The sequence below is a fragment of the Sander vitreus genome, chromosome 1, assembly GCF_031162955.1.
Source record: "Sander vitreus isolate 19-12246 chromosome 1, sanVit1, whole genome shotgun sequence".
Lineage (NCBI taxonomy): Eukaryota > Metazoa > Chordata > Actinopteri > Perciformes > Percidae > Sander > Sander vitreus.
The window spans coordinates 27,961,493-27,977,789 of record NC_135855.1 but is presented as its reverse complement, the minus strand read 5'-3'; the positions used below and the strand labels follow the sequence as shown (position 1 = coordinate 27,977,789).

The 16,297-nt window shown below is 42.4% G+C and overlaps 1 protein-coding gene across 1 annotated transcript in view; it reads left to right on the top strand.

Annotated features, from left to right (window-relative positions):
* Positions 1 to 16,297, top strand: part of kif26ba (kinesin family member 26Ba) — a 94,157-nt gene that overhangs the window by 70,789 nt on the left and 7,071 nt on the right. The window contains exons 8-22 of the mRNA XM_078251429.1: positions 3,295 to 3,440; positions 3,694 to 3,810; positions 4,863 to 5,049; positions 5,894 to 6,089; positions 9,076 to 9,247; positions 9,904 to 10,242; positions 10,337 to 10,513; positions 11,528 to 11,666; positions 11,867 to 12,122; positions 12,247 to 12,348; positions 12,607 to 12,734; positions 13,098 to 13,277; positions 13,456 to 13,763; positions 14,109 to 14,796; positions 15,342 to 16,261. Of these exons, the coding sequence (XP_078107555.1) occupies positions 3,295 to 3,440; positions 3,694 to 3,810; positions 4,863 to 5,049; positions 5,894 to 6,089; positions 9,076 to 9,247; positions 9,904 to 10,242; positions 10,337 to 10,513; positions 11,528 to 11,666; positions 11,867 to 12,122; positions 12,247 to 12,348; positions 12,607 to 12,734; positions 13,098 to 13,277; positions 13,456 to 13,763; positions 14,109 to 14,796; positions 15,342 to 16,261 (4,055 nt within the window). The remainder of the gene's footprint in view (positions 1 to 3,294; positions 3,441 to 3,693; positions 3,811 to 4,862; positions 5,050 to 5,893; positions 6,090 to 9,075; positions 9,248 to 9,903; positions 10,243 to 10,336; positions 10,514 to 11,527; positions 11,667 to 11,866; positions 12,123 to 12,246; positions 12,349 to 12,606; positions 12,735 to 13,097; positions 13,278 to 13,455; positions 13,764 to 14,108; positions 14,797 to 15,341; positions 16,262 to 16,297) is intronic.

The window sequence follows — 16,297 nt, the reverse complement described above, 5'->3', positions numbered from 1 at the left end:
CTATTTGTGTACACACACATGCACACTTTCACAAAGACAAAGCAGGTTTTCATTGAATAGGGAAAAGGATACTGATACTGAAATAAATGGATAAAGTAATGTAATTGAATCCTCTGTCTTTGAGTCATGTCTGATGGATTATGTAATCGCTTATTGGATTATTGGCTTTGAAATGATAATCTTTGTGTGTGTGTGTGTGTGTGTGTGTGTGTGTGTGTGTGTGTGTATGCTTACGTGTGCATGTCTTAGAACTGATGATATGGTAAAAGGACTGAATTTATTTACGTTTCTAGTCTTAGTGACCACTGAAAGCCCTTTACAATACAAGCCAGCATTCACCCATTCACACTGCCTTCTTCTCTCACACTTTCTCATCCTGTTCACTTTCTCTCTGACAGCATCAGCAGCTCTGCTTGATGAGGCCAATTACAGGGATACTATACTATACATCAACTACACAGACATACATGAGGAGACGCACGCACGCACATACTCACTCACACACACAATGAAATGACACCTTTAACCAGGTGTAATGATTTATTTTAGCCTGTGGTAGTCAGAACAGAAGGAAACACATATATTCACGTAGATGTGTCATTTAAGACTCTACTACATACTGTATTTACAGTCCTGAAAGGCAAAAAGAAAAAGGAGGGTTGTTCAAGTATTTGTTGCTATGTTCGCGATACTACATAGAGCCATTACGACTGAGGGAGGCATATTACAGTTTTTTCCAATTGCTAAAACACAAATTTGCAAATTAGGCTGGTTTTATCAAAATACTTAACACAATTCACAAAACACACACCCAAACTGCAAAATACCTCATATATCCTGCAAAATGAAGCACTGCAACCAAAACTACATATAGCATTATCAAAATTAAACTTTTGCACCAAATGGCACACACTTCATTCATATTACCAGATTTTTGTCTAACCAACTACACACTGCTGGGCATAATGAAAAACACTTTCATCTTTAGTATGCTTTGCCATAATACTAAAATAGTTCAAATTGTAGAAAATTCGTCAGATTGTTCACATGCACAGACCTTATCATGGTCATTGCATATCTGTGCGTGATTTTAATTTTAATTTTTATTCTTATGTATGTGTGATATATGTGTGTATATGTGTTTGTTGTGTTAAGGTTGTCTAAGCTACTGGATCCTAAAATTTCCTTCGGGATGAATAAAGTATCTATCTGTCTATCTATCTATCAGTCTATCTAAATATTTGCAGATACACACACTTGCTGTTGAAACATTTATGTTTTTATTTTTACAGTTTTTCTTGATTGCTTTGATGCAGCAGTCAACTCAAACGCCACATTTTCAAAACAGTTAACACACAGGCCTAAACAGTGGCACTCATGGTCAAAATTACACATTTTGTTTGCAAAAGGCTCTAACCGTGCCAAAACATTTAAAATATGCAACAAAAGCAAATTTTGCCTTCAAACAACACAACTTGCAAACAAGTGTATGAGCTCTTCCAATCCACCATTACACAGTGGACAACAAAACACAAAATACAGCACTCAGGGTGAATCAGTGCACCATTGCTTGTCATTGTAGCCTATTATTGTACATAACTTTCATGCCAGTGACATTTGTTGTCATATTTGCCTTCTTGCAAAGAATTGGATCCAGAATCAGAAATGCTTTGACGCAAATTTGATTGATTCCATTGATTCTTATTTTCAAACTGTGGCTGAAAACTGAAATACTGTAAATATTACACAAAATACATGTAAACCAAAATAAAATCTTTTAGAGTATAAGAAATTAAGAAAATTAAAATAAAATATATTACAGTAAAGTATAAACATCTATTACTGTAGAGTATAAGAAATAGCCACTATTGATACTCAGTCTCTTCTGTCTTGATGATGGGGCCACATGGCCTAACCCTGCAGACTGATTGCTAATTGAAGATTTGTGTAAAGGAGTGTCAAACAGGTGCTTCAGTGATGTCATACTGATGTAGGTAGTTTCTAATAGTTAGGAACAGATGCTTTCTGTTTGGTTACCATAGCTAAAACAATGGAGTTTGGACTGCTGGAATGACATCCGTGTTAACTGTTGTGTCTAAACAGTTAACACTAAATGTTTCAATCCATTGAGAAAGGGTTAACACATTTGCAAGAGGTGCACTGTCTCTGCTCTGCTGAGACAGTGATGATGAAAACCGAATGGATCCCAGTTTCTTTAAGCAGGTCAAAGCAATCAAGAAAAACTGTAACCAAACAAGTCAGTGCAACATATGCACAGCAGATATAGTGACATAGGACTGAACAGAAATATGCTCACAACAAACATTAAACTGAAAAAGAAAATTGCAGAAAAAATATATAGAAAAAAAAGGCGCTCACCTGTGGTCTTTTCATAGTGCTTACTTCCTGATTGAAGTGGTAACAATTAAGTATTGAGGTGTTTGGCCAGGTGGCACTTATATTGGCCAATTAGCTCATGAAGTGTCATTTTGAATGGCAGTGTTTTGAAATGGCAAAAATGTGACTTTATGTCAGATTGTTGATAACTGGGTTCAGTGTATTTAAAAGGTGCCATTTTGAATTGCAACATGTGTATAAAGCAGAAAATGTGTTTAGGCTTTTGGAGACTTGAGAAGAGGTTTTGCTCTCTGTGTATCAGTTTAAATAATTGTGCTATGCATGTCATTTTAGTGTGTTAGCAATTGGAAAAAACTGTAAAGAAATCAACTGGTAAATCAGTTAAATCAAAGTTAGTGACCCAGTGTGGCTTTAAATAAGTTTTTGTGACAAATCTTTGTTTTGACAGTAAGTCTAGATGCTCCAGGAAACACTGAGGGAGAACAATGTAAAATTACAGTGTAGCTGACAACCGCCCCTCCATGCTATTTCTGAACAAAGCTGAACACATTTATCTACCCTGCATCACACGAGTCAGGCTTTTGATTTTTTGTGTGTTGGTGTGATTGTTAGGTGTGACATATGGCTTTGTTTAGGTGTGTGTTTGATCTCCTACTCCTGACAGCTTGAGCAGGTGTGACAGTGTGTGTGTGGGCCGGAGGTAATCATCATCTTGCGGCTCGAAGGGAACGATCTGGAGGCTCCGGCTGCACATGCATGATCAGGCCTTCAAACTCTCACACACACACACACACACACACACACACACACACACACACACACACACACACACCTATTCATACAAAGCACTTTTTTCCCTAGGAGTCTTTTTTGATGATGTTCTTTTTGACATATTTTTCTGTTCCCCTATTTTGTCTTGTTGTCTGTCTCTTCCAGGTAAATCCTACACCATGATTGGCCGTGATGACTCTCTCCAGACCCTGGGTATAATCCCCTGTGCCATCTCCTGGTTGTTTAAGCTAATCAATGAGAGGAAGGAAAAAACAGGAGCACGCTTCTCTGTTCGTGTCTCTGCAGTTGAGGTCAGTGTTACTGACAAGACCTCAATTTGAAATATTCCTTGAAGAGTTAAACAGATGCCATTACTGATACAGACCTTTGGGAAAGGAGGCTACTAGCAGTCTCTAAGTGGTAGTGGCAGTAGCTGTAGTGCTGGCAATGTCATATTTGACATCAGTTGCCTATAAGTGTGTGTGTGTGTGTGTGTGTGTGTGTGTGTGTGTGTGTGTGTGTGTGTGTGTGTGTGTGTGTGTGTGTGTGTGCGCGTGCGTGTAGGTTTGGGGAAAAGAGGAGAACCTTAAGGACTTGCTGTCTGAAGTATCGACAGGCAGCTTACAGGATGGACAGTCACCTGGAGTCTACCTGTGCGAGGACCCCATATGTGGCATGCAGGTAAAGACACAAACACACACATGCACAAACACGTGCACACATTGTGTAGCATTCGTTGATGTAATGTGGCTGCTGTAGATTAAATCCTGCGAGTGTGTGTATGAACAACCTCGTATCAATATGCTTTACCTTTGTTAATTTAGCCTCAGGCAGTTCTTTTTTGTCTTAGCTACTGTGAGATGTGCAAGCTTGCTTATGCACACACTGAAGCAGCAGGTACAAAATGATAGCTTTAGTATCAGCTATTAGAGTCCCTTTACTTCCAAAATAAACCAGGCATCTTTTAAAATACCAGAAATAGCTGTTTTACTTCAAATAGGGTTAGAGCTTCTGACTGGTTAAGTCAGAATCAAAGAAGAACAGTGTCAAGTGCAAGACTTGACCACACAAACAAAAAAGGATAAATAAGTACAATAATTATATAAAAGCTTTGCTGACAGGGACATTTTTGAATTTACTAAAATCAGTCTACTTTAATGAGGGTGTTTCAGCCAACAAAAGGCTACTTATGACACTAAATCTCATCTCATTTGTATCATTCATTTTAAGGTAGTAACTACATAGCAGTCTGGATAGAGTGTATGTAGAAGAGCGCCAAAAATCAACTGAGTGACAGAGGGTGAACTAGTGTGTATATGGCTGCAGTTCTATGTTTATAGGATTATAGAGTCTGATACAAGAACATCTGTGTAATCCTTAACTAATCTGACATAATCTCATCAGTAATTATATCCTGCAGTACAACACACACACACACACACACACACACACACACACACACACACACACACACACTCTCTCTCTCTCTCTCTGTCTTACTCACCTCTGCTTCCATCTATCACCAATACCTGCAGGCAAAATGCTTTAATTGAAAATATGCCTATTAATCCAGTACATGACGAATCCTCATATTACACAATATTAACAGTAATTGGAAACTTCTTGGTAGGTTATCCAAGCCTCGGCTAAGATTAAATGGTACCTTCCCTCTTGTCTGGCTCTTGATTCTTCTTTAAATTCACACATTATTTCTTCTCCCACACATTTTCCAGCTCCAGAACCAGTCTGAACTGCGTGCTCCGACCCCAGAGAAGGCAGCCTGGTTTCTGGATGCAGCCATAGCAGCTCGCCACAGTAGTCAACGCCCCAACACCACCGAAGAAGAACACAGAAACTCACACATGCTGTTTACATTACACATATACCAGTATCGAATGGAAAAGACAGGCAAAGGAGGGAGTAAGTACTGTTTGTTCTAATAACTATTGACATTAATACAACAAATAAACAGCTACTTACACTGCTGCAGATACTACACCATTTGCACTGTTGTTATCACATTGCACGTTGCCTGCTGTGAGTCGTATCTGTTTATCATATTAAAATAAAAGCAGCCGCAAACATGCAGTTTACTATTGAAATATTGCGAGTGTACACAACAATAATAGACAGTTCAATGTATTTACCTGTAGTCACTATGGATAAATAAGGAGTTTAAGCATCGGAATTCTTGACAGAGTTGTACACAAACCTGTCACAGACTGCACGATTCTTATATAGATGTTTTGTTAGATTAATAGTCATATCACACATGCACTCATGTCTACATCAATACAAAATGCAGTAGAGTGTCTTTGTGTGTTTGACCAAGAGAGACTGTGACAAATGTCTGATCAAAATATCACTGATAATAACAATTTCAGTGCTCGTAATTACTTTTCGTATTCAATGCATGCATATGTGAGAGAATAAGGCAGAAATGTCTGTGTGTATTGTGCGAGTGTGCGTGCGTGTGTATGTACTCCCTATACTCCTGAAAAAAAATACTACCACAGAAATTAAATTTGGTTGTTTATGATATAGTTTAGTTGTTTATCATCTACTCTCACAAATCACTTCTCTTTATTGAGCATCTTTTAAAAGATTATCAGGATTTTAATTGTGGAAAATTTAACCTGCAGAATGGTCACTACATAAATCCAAGACTGAAAGATGAATTTGTTTTTTAAATAGAATTTTTGCTTTACTTGGATCCGTACTCCAGCATCCTCTGTCTTTTAAAAATATTTTCTCACTTTGCTAGTGTCAGGGGGTCGCAGTCGCCTCCACCTGCTAGACCTGGGTAGCTGTGATGTCAAAGTACTTGGAGGAGGAGGAGCAGTAGGGGGCAAAAGCAAGGAGAACTCTTCGCCAAGTTCGGCCCCTCTGTGCCTTTCCCTATCTGCCCTCGGCAACGTGATCCTGGCCCTGGTCAACGGGAGCAAGCACATCCCATACAAGTAAGCTGATGTTTGCAAGTGTAAGTGTGTGTGAGGAGAGTAGAAGAGGAGAGCAGTAAGGAAATGAGCTAAGATGCTTTGAATGAAGTAAGGAGAAGAAATTGAGGTAGAAACAAAGAAGAGGATCCAAGAGGCCCAGTTAATAATTTCAGAGAAAAAGCATTAAAGGGTGAAATGAGGAGGAAAGCAGGATGTTTTGGAGCTGGAGGAGAGGAAGAGAGAAAAGCAGACGAGAGATTTCAAGTTGCTTCAGGTTTTGGAGACTTATTGTTATAAACAACAGCTGCTGTTACATATTCATCATATTCATTTTGTTGGTTAACTGACTGGCAATGAGAGCAAAGGAGAGACAGAGGAGAGAGCTGTAAATGTCCTCATTTTACCTTTTACCTCCATTTAATTCCTCTTTTCTTCCCTCCTTCCTCTTCCACAGTCCTTAAGCACTTTGTAGCCCTGTGCTTCCTGCTGTTTTTTTTTTAATAACCAACTTTTGCATTTACATTGCAAAACAACCTGCTACCTAACACTGAAGCTGAAAGCAAAGCTGTGCCGAGTCTGGTTTGGCACTGTTGACTCAGACTGTTGTCGGATTGTCAGGGGATTTGGTCTGGTTAAGCAATGTATGCCGTGTTACTGCCACTTCTCTAGAACCAAGGATCAACATAACGGTCACCACGGAATCACAAGTGACTGAACAAGGCTATGGAGCACAAGCTAACGTGGATGTCAGTGGAGACGGGTGGAGTGTGTCACTGCAGGGGAACATTCAGCCGGATATATAAGACTAGCTATTAATGAAAATATTTCTCTGTTGGTGTTTTTGAGCAGCTGGTAGCCATAAGCTAAATTATCTTCTTCCTTGGAATATAAGAGAAAGATGGGTCAGTGTCGTCATACAGTACAATCATTTTAAAGTAGCTAGCATTTGGAGAAACTGAGGTACAAACTAAACATTACCTCTAAAAAAAGACCAGAGTCTACAGCAATGCTAGCAGCTCTGTGAGGCTTGACTTTTGGTAAGCACAGTGGTGCTTTGAGCTAAATGCTAACATCAGCATCCAAACATGGTAGCAATGACTGTTAAGTAGGTAAGCAGATAATAAGAAGATAATATTTGGAAAAATTTTGGAAAAGTCACGGGATCACCAAAGTCATTACGTTTCATCATCCAGGGATCATGAATGTACAGGATTTAATGGCGATCCATCTGATTGTTATTGTTGTTGATATTTTAGTCTGGACCGAAGAGATACAAACACAAAAATGTGCTTAAATCCAGTTTGATTTCAAGATTTCTGCTCCATTAACTTCATCACAGTGTCTCTCAGTGCTTCATTACTTTTGGGATAGGGTCCCATCCTGTTCTTATGATCCCACTCTTGTTCCAGTACTGTTGCTAGGTAACTGGTGCCAGTTGATTAGTAGACATTGTCATGTGTTTGTAGCTTTACAGTTCAAGAAAAAAGGGCAGACAGTTCTCTGTTACCACAAAATCAACGCTTTGGCTCTTGCCCAGACATGAATCCAAGCATCTCAGTGTGATTGCAGACAGACAACGTTTCAGCCACAACATGCTCATGCAGATTTAAAGGCTCTTCTCACATTCCTAACCTTTCTCATCAGGGACTCTCTACAGCTCGCTGTCCAAAATCAGACCACTTCCATCTGGATTGCTGTATTTCTCTGTCTGGCAAAGTCACCCTTCCGTCTGCAGCTCCCTAAATTTTACCATTGAAACCCATCTCCTATGCTGTCTGGAGTCTCTTTGTCATGCAAGCAACTCCAGGGACACAGTCAGTTGTTCTACTATACTCCAATATCCCAACTAACCATTGTAATTCTTAATATTAGCAATATAAGCATAGACATTCCAGTGAACTCCAGGAAAGTTTAGATTGTCTTAATTTATTAGCTCAGTCATACATAAGTAAAAGTCTGTGAGTGAACAACCTGCTTCTTCAAGCGTGCTCCTTAATATTAGCTTCTTGTAGCGGTGATCTCGGAATTTAGATGACGCTTTCATTATAGGCAAGTTTTAATCATAGAGAGCATCATGTTACACACAGTCTTCCCTGGTAAAAAAAAAATGGTAATAAATCTAGCACAAGCTGGGAGGTAAGATCTAATCCAACGTCCCCAGCACTTGAATTAACATGCAAATGAATACTTCATGAGTCATGAATTTACCTACATTAATCTCAGGGAGAGATATAGAGATAGAGATAAATCGAGGGAGAGAGAAGAGGGTTTGCTGAAGCCTGAGGCAGCAAACCGAGAAAGGAGGAGTAGGAGAGAGTAGAGCATCGATGAGAAAGAAGAGGTCAAGATCGGAGTGTATACATACTTGTATGTGTGTGCATGTGAATGCACACATACGTGTGTGAGACATGCCTGTAGGCTGTGTTTTTAGAAAAGGGGGACAGCAGCGTGAGGCATTGGGCCACAAAGGAGCTTTACTCACTGTCAGCCTGCAGGCCTCAGCACGCACACACACACACACACACACACACACACGACTATGAAAGATTGCAGTAGCCCACCCAGGAGAAAGTATTTTCTTAAACACACAGCCTACTTTTACTCCCCCATCTGCGAGCATAATCTCTCTCTTGGAGATAGATCATCTCCCAATATTAGACTACGTAATATCCAGAGTGCTTCTTTTAAGACTGTGTTAGCTTTAGCCTGGAATAGCAACCTTTTAATGTCTTTAAGCAGCATTAATCAATTAACATAATCAATAATAATTATTGACTTTACCTTTTAAATATTGTAGCTTCATTTACAGCAAATGAATGTGTTAGCCTAGTGTTTTTGTCATCACAGTAGACTGTAACCGAGACGAGCTATTAATAATTATTTGTCAAATGTCAGACGTGCGTGGGGGTCGGTTGGAAAATCGACCAGTTTTGTCACAACTTTGAGTGACTGTGTGCATTTCCAACGTGTCTTTAGTCCTCACATCTCGGTGTATGTGTGTTACTAGGGACAGCAAGCTGACCATGTTGCTAAGGGAGTCGCTAGGCAACATGAACTGCCGGACCACGATGATTGCTCACATCTCTGCCTTACCCAGAGATTTCTCAGAAACCCTTTCCACCATCCAGATTGCTTCCCGCGTCCTCCGCATGAAAAAGAAGAAAACTAAAGTCACAGTGGTGAGTTTTGATGAAACCTCAATGCTTCATTCAAATTGGGATCCCATGAAACTAAAACTTTAGGTACATTGAGTTCAAGTCACTGGTTAAGATGCTTGAACAGATGGACATGTAACTGTTGTTAATTAGTGTCCATGTCAATCTTAACAATGAAACATACGTCCTGCTCATAATCTTGACATTGCTCTTGATATCACACGTTTTATTTCTGGAGTTATTGTGATTTTTTTTTTCTTCCCTCCACTCCCTTTTCATCACATGAACCACATGTGCTGCTGAGACTTTCTCTCACCTTTCACTTCTCATGCTCATTTATATCGAAATTGTTCAGCTGAAGAAAAAGGCGTGATGGCTTCAGAGCTCGAAAAATAAAAAGTAAAAAAAACTGAAGTCAGTAGATACCTTAAAGTGCCAGTCTGTGATAGAAATAGGAATAATTTAATTAAATGTAAGTTACTTGGCTAAGGTTAATGTCCAGGATCTATATGGATGTCATCCTTTTCTCTCTCTCCTCCATCTTTCCCGTCTCTCTCTAGTGTAAACTGTCAATTAAAGGCAAAATAAAATAATATTTCACACTCTGCAAATCTAAAAAGGGAATTTTCTCTCTCACCACCTACTCTGCCTCCTCCTTGTCTGTCTCTATCCCTTCTCAGCAATACACGTCCAGCTCCTCTGGAGGAGAGAGCTCCTGCGAGGAGGGTCGCATGCGTCGTCCGACCCATCTGCGATCTTTCCATCACCGCGGTGACACTGACTCTGACCTTCCGTTGCTGCGACTGTCCAGTGACCCTGACGAATATTCGAGCAGCGAGCAGTCATGTGACACGGTCATCTATGTGGGCCCGAACGGGGCGGCGGTGTCAGATAGAGAGCTGACGGACAATGAGGGACCACCAGAATTTGTGCCAATTATTCCCACTTTGCTTCGAGGCAAAACTTCAGAGCAGCATCAAACACAAAGTCAAAGTCAGGCAGCTGGAGCCCAGAACAAGGTAATTTAAATATATTTAGAGTTTAGACAATCAGAAGTGATCAGAAGAATGTTTGTTGTATTGAAACTTACGTCTGTGATTTCTGCTGGAACAGGTGCAGTCTCAGCCAGAGGACCAGCCCAGTGGCCCCTCTCAACCCCTGCCTCAGCCTTGTCAGTCACTGCTTGGGCAGCCGTTGGCCCCTGTCCCAGAGGAAGGAGCCGAGTGCCTGAAGTGCAACACCTTTGCTGAGCTGCAGGAGAGACTGGACTGCATTGACGGCAGCGAGGAGGTGATGAGAGTTTTCTGTCATCTTTGTTATTGTTTTTAAAAGTAAATAACTTAACTTGCTTGGGGGAATTACTAGAATTGTTGGGGCTTTGTAAATTATAGAGTGTGGTCTAGACCTACTCTATCTGTAAAGTGTCTCGAGATAACTCTTGTTATGATTTGATACTATAAATAAAACTGAATTGAATTAATATACCAGAGAAGAGAAAGACATACGGCGCATCTCATGTCCCTTAAATTGCATCCCTGATTCCTCCACTTGCCTCCCTTCCTCGTGTCTTAGTCCCTACCACCGAGGAAGCATGGGAGAGATCATGCAAGGAGAGAGGCAATGAGCAAATGTGTTTTAGAGAGATGAGACGTCCTTTCCTCTGAAGCGTCACATGAATATTCCAGCTGTTTGGGCGGAGTTAGCAACGCCTTCAGCTGCACGGCTTCCGGGAAGGCTGCTCTCGTGTATTCTCGCCTATAGCTCCTCGATGATCCTTCCTCAGTCCTCGGGGCAGAAATAAGAGCTTTGAGACGGCCTTCACTAAGGAGGGACAGAACAACTTCGAGGAGCTATCAAATAAGCGACATGAGATGCAGCTAGGGTGTACTGAAGGTTTGACAGATTGTTTGACAAGTTGAACACTTTATTCAAATGGAAAATGGCTTTAGGTTGTATCTGCTCAACCTTTTGCTTGCTGTCACAGCTTGTGTTTATGGTGTCAATCTTTCTGTCCCTTTCGATAAGCAGATGCTTTCAATTGTGTTACAAAATAATACATTTGAAAAGGCATTACCTCATTATTTTGAAAATATTTGTTTCAGGACCGTTTTGTTTATGTTGATAGCAGATCAAGTGATCTTGTTCATTCTCATCCACCACCACTGAAGTTCTCTTGGATAACAGTGTGCTCAAATTTTGAAATAAAGGCGACAGAAGTAGAGAGCATTTCCTTTGTCAACAATCAAATCAAATGAAGAAGGGAGCATTTCTCCTTTTCATCCATCACTCTGTACCTTTGTTCAGGTGGCAAAGTTCCCCTTTGAAGAGGTTCCAGCGAGCAAACAAGGTGCCAAACAAGAGCCATGTCCGTCTTCAGCTGCCCCAACCTCAGCTCTCTCTGCTCCTGGCTCTGCTGATGTGTTGGATACAGAAGTCAAAACAGGTTAATTGATTACACAATGCTTTATATAAATGTTGTATTCCAGAGACTTACTTTTAGGACCTGAATCATTTGTGACCAAGAACTGGCTTTGAAAGCTTCCGTAAACTAGTGTGATAATTGTAGTTCGATAATTCAGCATAAAGTCAAGGCCTACTTTAGTTTGGGATTTGAAAAACATTGTTTTGTCCAACATCCCACAGGCTCCGCATGTGCTGTAGGAAGTGCAGTGCAGTTATCCTCCTCAGCAGCAGCAGCAGCAGCCAGGAGGAGGACCAATGACCAGCAGCTGCAGGACATCAAGGAGGTGGTGGAGGAGGCAGAGCTGGCCCAGACCATGATCCACAGCCTGGCACAGACTTCTGGTTCCCCAATAGTTACTAGTACCAGAAGTGTTACAGGAAGCAGCAACATCACCTCGAACCCCCTGCACAGGGCTAAGAGCTCCCTGCATGACAGGTGAGGACAGGTGGAGTTATGTATACATTGTGTAAATGTTTTTTCTTGCAGATGTTGCTATTAGCCTTTGGAAAGTATTTGACTTTAATTGTCGAGATGTCTCCTGTATTGTCTCTTTCAACAGCCGTGAGAGTCTGAACGTGGGCAGTAACACTGAGGGGAAGGCACGGCCGTTAGGATCACCGCGCCTCGGCATTGCCAGCCTGACCAAAACCTCAGACTACAGGTAAAATACACATACATACAGTATGTGTGGGTAATAATTTTGACTGTGAACTTCAGTTTTAATGAAAACAACGTTTGAAAGATGTCTAAAGAAAACCTTAATGTTATCACAAAAAGAATTTCTTGCTGTTGCTGCTAAATCAAACCGTAAGCAGCAACAACGCAGTTGCATGTGGACTAATAAACAGTCTAAATGTGTAAGAAGACAGCAGTACCAAAGACCGGCTCCATAATGTTGGATCCTTGTGTCCCTCCTCAGGCCTCCGTCCTCCCCATCCCAGCGGTGTAAAGTGTACACCCAGAAGGGCGTGATGCCGGCAACGCCCCCTCTGTCCTCACACACTCTGGCTCAAGATGGCCAGACCACAGATACTTTAACTTCAGACAGTATGCATCTTTCTATATGTTTATGCTTTGGATATGTTTTAGAGTACTGTAAGTACTATTGGAACTGCTTAAGTCTTAATGATGTATAAACGGTCTCTTATTGGGCATCCATAAATGCATCTAAATCCTGCATGTAATGCTGTTGATGTTTTATGCCAACACCTTTACGAGGCGATAATAGAGTCTACATAAATGTCTTAAGGCATATAAAATATAGTCACATACTTAGCCTGAGCACAACACAGTTTATCAGTTAAATAACCAGGGTTTCCAAATTGGCATTGGCATAGTGTGAAGCCAGTTTCCTTGTATTGTGCAAGTGGAAAACAAAATTAATTACAATGTGTGTTTTTGATTCTGCAGACAGTTTGGCTGCAGACAGCGGCCGATCCTCCACAGACTCCCTGCTGTCCAGGACTTCTCCGGTGGGCATGAACCCACAAGTCCGAGAGCCAATGCAGTCTCTGTCTGCCAGCCTGGGATCAGCTGAGACACTGTGCGACGATGACGTCCCACCAATACCCCTGGACACGCACAGGGATGGTCAGTTGCAGTAAAACATTGCTATTTTTAGGAGAGGGGGGTGAGATGAAAAAATAAGTCATATGAGTCATATGCAAAAATAGAGGAAGAATTAAGACGACAAATATGAACAGCTAGGAAATGAACGACGTTTCCACAAATGTGGTAACTTGGTTCTCATGCTCTCCTCCACTTGCAGCCTCAGGACCGGCAGTATCTGTAGGAACAGTTGGATCTCTCTCACTTGGGGAGGATGAACTAGTGTACACTGTGGCTTCTGGAGGCGAGGAGGACCTTGATGTGACAGCTCTAATGGACACTCAGGGCCTGACCTGTCGTCCAACGAGCATCATAAGCTTTAAAAGCGACTGTTGCTCTGTCACTGCCTTCGCCTTGGGCTCTCAATACATCAGCGGTACTGCTGAGGATGGAGCTGTGGAGGATTATCACATGCCTGCAGGTCCTGCAACAACCTCAGGGGTTACAGATGTTGTTGCCATGGCAGAGGTTAGTGTGACTAACATCGCTTTGCACAGCGACTGAGATCATTTGGCATGTGGATATGTGTCCTAAACTAAAGCTAATGTTCACACATATGGATTTGATATGATTTGAACCATAAGAACCAAATACTGAACAATACCCACCAAAAGCCACAGAGTAGGGCTGTGGGGCCAACATGGCTGCCGCTGATGGGAAATTATGTCTCATCATTGGCATTGTCTGATTGGCTGATGGATGCAATGAGTCCATTATGGGGGTCTATAAACCTATCAATCTCCAGGTAATCAAATGTATATAAAACTTTTTTTATAAAACATAAATCATCAATTGAATTGTGTCCTGTTGTAGGTGGCCATGGCCAAGCTGCGGATAGAAGGTGAAGCCTTAGCCACAGTGTCTAACTGTGGTTCACCCATCTCCTCCTGGATGAGTGATCTGAGCGTGGGCAGTGAAGCTGACCAGTCTCTACACAGCTTCAGTCAGTCCCGGAGCCAGCAAGGGGAGGCCCTGGCTGAACCTGAACCCAACCACAGCCTTTCGTTCGGAGTGGAGGGGCTGGGTGGTTATGAAAGCTGTGGCAGCCCGAGAAGAGGGAGTCTGGAAGGACAGGTGGTGCTGTCAGAAAACGGGAGTGATAAGGCAACTCCAACCAAAGACAGGCTGAGGAAACTGCCTCCATCCATGGCTAAAACTAACATCCAAATTCTCAAAGGACCTAGTAACCTCTCTCCCTTCAAGACCACCATCAGTGTGCACCCATGTGTGACTGTCAAACCCATGGTTATACAGGAACCAACCATTCTCTCTACACCTACCAAGACCAGCGTAATGAAAGACCCGGGCAAATTTAATGCACCACTTTTAGCTTCTATTTCCAGTGAGATGAGCTTTGAAGACCCCTGGTTGAAGCGCGGCATGGAGGAGGAAAGGTCCAGGGAGCTTGTATGTGATGTGAAGCCAGAGAAGAGGGACGTAGAGCATTCAAATAGTCAGGCTGGAGCCGGGACCGGAGACTACAGGAGCTTCTGCAAGGACGGTAAGCAGGGCCGGACTGGGATAATAGTTCAGGTTGGGAATCAAACGTCAGGCCAGGCCAATCTCCACATATTCACAACAGACCACATATACTGTAACCGCTTTGTAACATTTCTTTTAGTTTTATTATTACACACAAATACTGCCGAAAAAACGCCAATTGTCTGTCAGTTTAAAGAGTTAGTCAACTGCACTTCCATAATTAAGGCTACAAGAATGAATAGTGTTTGTTTTGCTCCTGGCATTTCCTCAGAGCTCACTGGACTTGTGTTGATTATCATGAAGCTCTGGTAGCTCTGAGTAAGTGGAGCTATTTCCACCAGACAAAGTATACAGGTTTTGTTCTTCATTATTTCAAAACGTAGACACACCTTGGGAAGGGTAGTTGTTTTTAAAAACTGAAACTTCAAGCCAATCAGCTGGCCAGTGGCCAGTCCAGGCCTGATGGAAAGAAACAGTGAAATGAGAGGAAGGAATGAAAAATATTTACAGGATTCTTAAAATGAAGTCGATGTTCCCTCTTAACAGCTATTTTTCCATCACCAGGTGGGGATCATGGCAGCTCTAGTTCAGGTGGTGAGGTTGTATCGTCTCCAGATTCCTGTAAAAGAGTGGTGGATGGCTGTGAGATGGTCGCTGTTGTTGCCCATGGAGAATGTCTGACTAGTATCTACAGCCCAGATATCCACCGTACTGCCAGTCTTCCCCGCTGCTGGCATCGTCTCAACCGCCACGACGGCTTGGACAATGGAATGGAGTACCGTAATCTTGGTGTCACCAGTTCAACTCCCTGCAGTCCCCGCGGCACTCTTGACTGCAGAGGATCAACTGGAAAACAGGGCTTTTTATCCCACAAGAAGGGGGGAATCCCACCTCTGCCACCGGTACGGAAGTCAAGCCTCGACCAGCGGAACAGGGCAGCCAGCCCTCTCCACCAACCCAGCCATGGAGCCTCATTACTGGGCAGCTCAGTAGATGATGCAGGTTTCACCAGACAACGAGGCTCCAGCATAGACAGCAGCAGACTTTTCAGCGCCAAGTTGGAACAGCTTGCAAACAGAACCAACTCTCTGGGTCGGGCCCACAGCTCCCACAGTGGTTCACACCACTATGACTGCTTCTCTCTGGAGAGAGGGGGGAGCCTGAGAGGGGGAGGAGGAGGAGTGAGGGGGGACAGCACCATGCCTCGTACTGGGCGCAGCCTCACCCGTGCTGGACCAGTATCTTCTCCTACTGGAAACACTGGCAGCTTCACTTTCAGTGCCAGTCCTGGTCCAAGCAGCACTCCACAGTCACCAGCCAAAGCCAGCGGCCAGTCAAAGATCTCAGCGGTCAGTAAGTTGCTGATGACCAGCAGTCCTAAGGCCAGGAGTTTGTCTGCATCTAGCACCAAGACTCTCAGCTTCTCCACCAAGTCTTTAAGCCAAGCTTCCAGCCGCAGCTCCAGCCTTCCTCCTAATGGAAAGGTAGGACAGAATATTTCTTTACTGTAAATAAACACA